At 40.7% G+C, this 6,489-nt stretch overlaps 1 protein-coding gene across 1 annotated transcript; it reads right to left on the bottom strand.

Annotated features, from left to right (window-relative positions):
• Nucleotides 1–730: 730 nt before the first annotated feature.
• LOC147479681 (uncharacterized) lies at nucleotides 731–1,195 on the bottom strand. The gene has a single exon (XM_086578473.1). The coding sequence runs from the start codon at nucleotides 1,193–1,195 to the stop codon at nucleotides 731–733; it is 465 nt and encodes a 154-aa protein (XP_086434599.1).
• Between the last annotated feature and the right edge of the window lie 5,294 nt (nucleotides 1,196–6,489).

Raw genomic sequence — 6,489 nt, 5'->3', positions numbered from 1 at the left:
ATAGATGTCCAGAATGAGACGAGAACCATCGGATCAGTTCTGTGAATAAGTGATCTCATGTTTATCACGAGTGTTTAGTAAGCATGTGCCAGACACGTGGTTGATCGCCTCTAAGCATTACAGTTCTCCAAGTCGTTAGGAATTGATACGGACAGTTCCTGAACATAAGGAAACTGAATAGGGTGATCTTTGATGATAAGGAAGGAATTGTAATGACATATCTTAAGAGTTACCTTTTAGATATAATATTCCCATATACGATGGGATATATTATGACCAACAAGGAAACCTACCTCTAATAAGATATGGTCTAGATTCAGACTTCCATAAGGAGAGGATTCCTAATTGGAAGGCAGAGTCCAAAGATGGAAGGGAACTTATAAGCGGTGAGGTTCACCCTAACCCTAGGACTCTCAAATCTCTTCCTATATAAACCATAGGGATTCGCTCTTAGGAACTACGCAAAATAGGGTTTGATTATTCTAAATAAACAAGGAGATACATAGGCAGCCGCCAGGCGGTTCAACCCTGAACTCAAAATCATCTCATCCCTTCTCTATCAAGAAAAAAGCTCATGAATCACAAGGCATAGAGGAGGATCAGAGGATACTCATACAATATGCTTTGTGTTCATCAATGACAAAGTACCAAAACTCAGGTGTCCAAATCGAAGGTGCCATAGCCACGAAGGGTTCTTCATGAGCGCACTTAAGCATACCAAAGAATCATATTATATACTCAAGGTGAACATATTGTTCTCGGACATCTGTAGCCTTGTAATTAGAGAGTTGTTCCTGTCTCTAATTTCACATCGATCACCCTTGAAAATAACTTCATGGCCCTTCCAAACAAGATGGCCAACACTAAGCATATTATGATTCAACTCTGGGACATAGAGAACATTTGATATTCTCTTATGTTCTCTTTTCATGGATAGAAAGAGAACATCTCCACAACCTTTCACTAAGAGCTTTCGATCATCGCCAATTCTGACTTCGGACTGGACTGTGTTGTCAAGATTGACAAACCCATCTTTGTTTCCAATCATGTGGTTAATGCAACCACTATCAAGATACCAAATGTCATCTCGAACATCTCCACTTGGTTTGCAAGCAACGAAAACCATATCATCACCTTCTCTACTCGATGTATTTTCATGCATGAAACCAGACTCAAATTTTGCTTCATCCTCCATATTCTCTTCGCAATATGCCTTGGTATGCCCATATCGATTGCAATTGTAACATTGGACATCAGCTAGAGAATAGCTTTGTCCTTTTCCTTTATTACCTCGTCCTCTCGTAGGAGTGTAGTTGCTTGTACTACCATGAGAATTACTTGTACTGCCTTCAAAATAAGATTCTCGTTCTCCTCTTTCATGACTCTGGGAACTCCTTCCTTTTCCACTATTATTATATTCTCATTTTCTTCCTCTAGAACTCCCTCTAAAAAAAGTTTATGATTGAAATGCTTGCTCCACTGGAGAAGATTCAAACTGCTTCAATCGTAACCCATAAGATTGAAGAGAACCAATAAGACCATCCAAAGACAAGGTAGACAAGTCTTTAGATTCTTCTATCGCCACCATAATGTATTCATACTTGCGAGTCATGCTTCTAAGGATTTTTTTCATAAACTCTTTGATCTTCAATATTTTCTCCATTTAATCTCAGTTGATTAACAAGAGAGATTACACAGTTGAAGAAACTGATTCAGACTCTTTCATCCAGAACATATCAAACTCACCACACAAAGTTTGTAGTCTCGCCATTTTCACTTTTTCCTCACCTTTGTAGAAAGTATGAAGGATATCCCATGCTTGCTTTGACAATGTAGTAGCTGAGATTCTTTCGAAGATAGTTTCATCCACAACTTGGTGGATAAAGAACAACACCTTTTTGTCTTTCTTTCACCTTTTTTTCAACTCAGTGAGTTGTTCTACAGTGAGATTTGCTTGACTCTCTGGCTCTACAAAACCAGACTCGACAATTTTCCACAAATCTTGAGACGCATATAAGACTTTCATTTGTATGCTCTACTGACTATAGTTATTTCCCCTAAACTTTGGAAGTTGGGGTTGTAACATATTGTTGTTGGATATAGTTATGGATCTTAACAAGGCTTTAATGTCACTATATTACCAACAAGGGTAACTAGACAACAAATGATTAAGGAAAAAAAACTTGTTCTCTTAAATACAAACTGACAAATAATGATTACTAATAGTGACAAAAAGAATTGTTTAATTCATTCGATGATTTGAAAATGTGATTACATTCCCTATTTATATGTTTCTTTTGCAACATCCCTATTAATGTTTAACTCCTACATTAATGCAACACTTATTAAATTTAAGAAAACATATAGTCTTTAACCACACACAAGTGAACCGCACAATAATTCTACATTGACACAGAAAATTTGACACAGTTGACCGACATAGTGATGTGGCACTACAACATCAATGTTGCACTATAAAAAACCACAACTGCAACATCAATGTTGCACCATGAAAACCACCGCAACGTGAATGTTGCACCAAGAAATATCACTTCAACATCAATATTGCACCATGAAAACCACTGCAACATCAATGTTGTACCATGAAAAATCAATGGAATGGATGGTTTGCTATAAAGAAAAGATGAGAATGGCAAAATAAGAATGGAAGATGATAATGGAAAGATCGAGAAGAAGTGTTTTGAGTAAGAGAAAAGGGATTTTTGGCTCTTATTGGAAAGATTGAGAAGAAGTGTTTTGAGTAATAGAAAAGATATTTTTGGCTCTTATTTTCACCACTGCAACATTGATGTTGCAACATGCCATGTCACTGTGTCTTGACTGTGTCATTTTTCCTGTGTCAGTGTAGTATTTCTTTCATGTGTGAGTGTAGTATTATTATTCATGAACTGCATCATTACTGAAAAAAATCTGGCTTATTAACTTCAGTATGGCCGATTGAGCCCACAAATAATGCTCGTATTGTATCCATTTCTTGGTAGGTCCGGTAGACACAATTTGGGATTAGTATAGTATCATTTTTGCTCGATCGATCTGTTGCACTCCCAATATAACCTGGTGCCAAATTCCACTCAATGATCGAGCTGTGGCTCATTCCACTCAAGCTAAGGTGCTCCAACTTTTTTTGCTGGAAGGCGTAATGGAGCCAAGGTCGGGCAGTATGAGATAAACTTGAACTTTTCAGCCCAATGCAACTTCATTAGTTTACAGAGTGGTTACATTGTGTGCATAGTGAAAAGATTTCTCTCCCTAATCAGTATCATGATTATCTGTTTTCTCAGGCCAGAAAAAAAAAAGTATATTTTCCTTTTTCCCATAAGATATGATCGATATCCATTCCTAACTTCCCACTGTAACTATGAACTTAAGGAGACCCACTTTATTATTATACTAGATGTAAGGGGGATTTCCCATCATTGGATAGATGACACGTGTATGGGAAGTAACCCAAGACTATAGATGTCCAGAATGAGACGAGGACCACCGGATTATTTCTGCGAATAAGTGATCTCGTGTTTAGAACGAGTGTTTAGTAGGCATGTGCCAGGCACGTGACTGACCGCCTCTAAGCATAACAGTTCTCCAAGTCGTTAGGAACTGATATGGACAGTTCTTAAATAGAAGGAAACTGAAGAGGGCGATCTTTGATGATAAGGAAGGAATCGTGATGACATATCTTTAAGAGTTACCTTTTAGATATAATCTTCCCATGTATGATGGGACATTATGATCAACAAGGAAACCTGCCTCTAATAAGATATGGTATAGATTCAGACTTCTATAAGGAGAGGATTTCTAATAGGAAGGTATAGTCCAAAGATGGAAGGGAACTCACAAGCGGTGAAGACAGTCCTAACCCTATGACTCTCAAAGCTCTTCCTATATAAACCATAGGGTTTCGCTCTTAGGAACTACACAAAAGAGGGTTTGATTCTCCTAAATAAACAAGGAGATACGTACGCAGCCGCTTCAACCCTGAACTCAAAATTATCTCATCCCTTCTCTACCAAGTAACAACTTTTAGATCACAAGGCACAGAGGAAGATCAGGGGATACTCGGAAACTCCCCTACATCTTGTGGCGCCGTCTATGGGGACGAAAGCGGGTAAAAATTCGTTCCAAATGACTGACTTACTTTAAAAACTTTTACCATTGTGATGGCAGGAGCAAAGAAAACAAAGGGCGGCACTACCACACACAGCGTGGCTGTCAAAGAAGAAGAGCACGAGATACCTGAGGGAGGGGAGAATGTCGGTCACCATGATGCGAATAACCCCCTCTAAGGACCTGTGACCAGTACCGATGGACCAGTAGCTCCCGGTGCAGGCCCCAGGAATAACTCTCAAGAGGAACGTCAAAATGGTGAGAATGCTGTCCTCACTAACCCAGAGTCTGTTCAGGCGAACCAGGCAGTACAGAATTTGGAACAGCAAAGAAGCAACCTTGAGCGAGAATTACAGCGGTTGAAGCATTTGTATCAATTTGACACAGGAAAGGAGCCACTCATCAATCTCGATGATGACGACCTTCCAGAAAGCGATCGTGCTAGGAACCCAAGCTAGGCATGGGGATCCAGTTTGTCACGAGCCATTTGAGTTAGAATATAGTAACTCAGATGAGGACTCGGATACAGCATCAGAACCAGAGTCAACTGACCAGGATCGCGATGTTGACCCTCGACACCGAAAAAGAGCTTAGAACAAGAAACTTTCTACCAAAGAAATTGCATGGGAAACTAAGAAGAATGACTTGATCCGTCAGATGCATCGGATGACAAGCAAAGGAAGAAAAATGCAAGACTCCCTTGTTCAATCTGCCATAATGGGGGCAGGCAGATCTCCTTTTGCATCACGAGTAATGAGAAAGCCTTATCCCCGCGGTTACCGGCAACCGAAGTTTAGTGTATTTAGTGGCAAATCAGATTTGGTGGATCACGTGTTCCGATATTGAGCTACCATGGGACAATATAAAAGGTATGATCACATCATGTATCAGGAGTTCAAAGCTTCCCTGTCTGGATCTACGCTCCAGTGGTACCACATGTTACCTGAACGGCAGATCAAGTCTTCAGAAGAACTATTTAGGACCTTCATAGACAGGTACTCGTGCAACAAGCACCAACCAAAATGGATCAATGCACTGCTCAATATCAAGAAAAAGGACGGAGAGGCAATGAGGTCCTACATGTAACGGTTCATGGAAATTTTAATCTAGATAGAGTCTTGTGATGAACAGACTGCTATAATAGCTTTCAAACAAGGGTTGGATGAAAATAATCCCTTATTTGGATCTCTCTCCAGGAAACCACCCCGTGATTTGGAGAAACTCCTAGACAGGATTGAAACTCATGCGGGGTGGGAGGAGGATGTCTTGAACCGACGTCAGGAAGCAAAAAAGCCTAATCGGACAGCTCCTGTGGCCCCTCGAGAGGGGAACGGGAACTCTTCCCCTTAAAAGCTAAAAGAGACCGTCATCGTGGTTGCCAAAGGGCTGAATCCCTATTAAAGGGACGAATGCCCATAGGGCAGTACCAAAATATAGCCAGTAGTGCAGATGAAAAACCATAAAAGAAGCCACGTATGGAAAGAGCTGAAGAAGCTCTACCTTCGATGGACAGAAAACTTTGCCCCTCTGAACAAAATACCAGATGAGGTCCTGGACTCGATCAAGAACCAGAGTTACCTCAAATGGCCAGCTCTACTCAAGCTAGGCTCCTTGGGTACCGAGACCAGAGGACCTACTGCAACTTTCATAAGAGTAAGGGTGACATTACCAGAGCCTGCAGGACCCTGAAAAATGAACTACAGGATCTGATTAAGAGGGGGTATTTGAAGCAGTTCATATCACATGAACAGGCGAACGCTTTACAACTTGAGGAGATTAGCACGCCAGTTCAGGATCCCCCAGGTAATGGACTACTCAATGGCCGACTCTAAATAAACATGATTTTAGGAAAGGCAAGCAAACGGAGTGGCCAGGTCACAGAAAAAGGGGGAGCGATACCAAATGCGTGTCGCCAAACAAATGAGGATCATGAACATTGAACTGACCATGAGTGCTCAAGTCGACACGTCACCCTATAAAGATCCACTCATTCTTTTCACTGAGGCTGACTGTCTTAGCATCTAGAGTCTACATAATGATACACTAGTTCTTACACTCTCTTTTGGAGATTATGATTTGTATCGCATATTGATTGACCTAGGAAGTTCAGCAGATGTGTTATACTATGACACATTAAAAAAACTGTAGATTCATGATTTGGAGATGGTCGCCACCAACTCCAACATGTATGGATTTAGCGGGGACAAAGCTCTAATAGTTGGGAAGATCCAACTACCCGTAGCTATGGGTCTGATAACTCTCATCATAAATTTTGTTGTGGTAAAAGCTAACACACCTTATCACATGATCTTGGGCAGGACCTGGCTGCACAGACTCCGCGCTGATCCCAGCACCTATCACCAA

The sequence above is a fragment of the Coptis chinensis genome, chromosome 8 (genome assembly GCF_015680905.1).
Source record: "Coptis chinensis isolate HL-2020 chromosome 8, ASM1568090v1, whole genome shotgun sequence".
Taxonomy (NCBI): Eukaryota; Viridiplantae; Streptophyta; class Magnoliopsida; order Ranunculales; family Ranunculaceae; genus Coptis; species Coptis chinensis.
This window is presented reverse-complemented; position numbering and strand designations above follow the sequence as displayed.

Bases quoted from the DNA above. Each gene is read 5' to 3' on its own strand.
- LOC147479681 (XM_086578473.1), bottom strand. From the start codon at position 1,195: ATGGAGGATGAAGCAAAATTTGAGTCTGGTTTCATGCATGAAAATACA.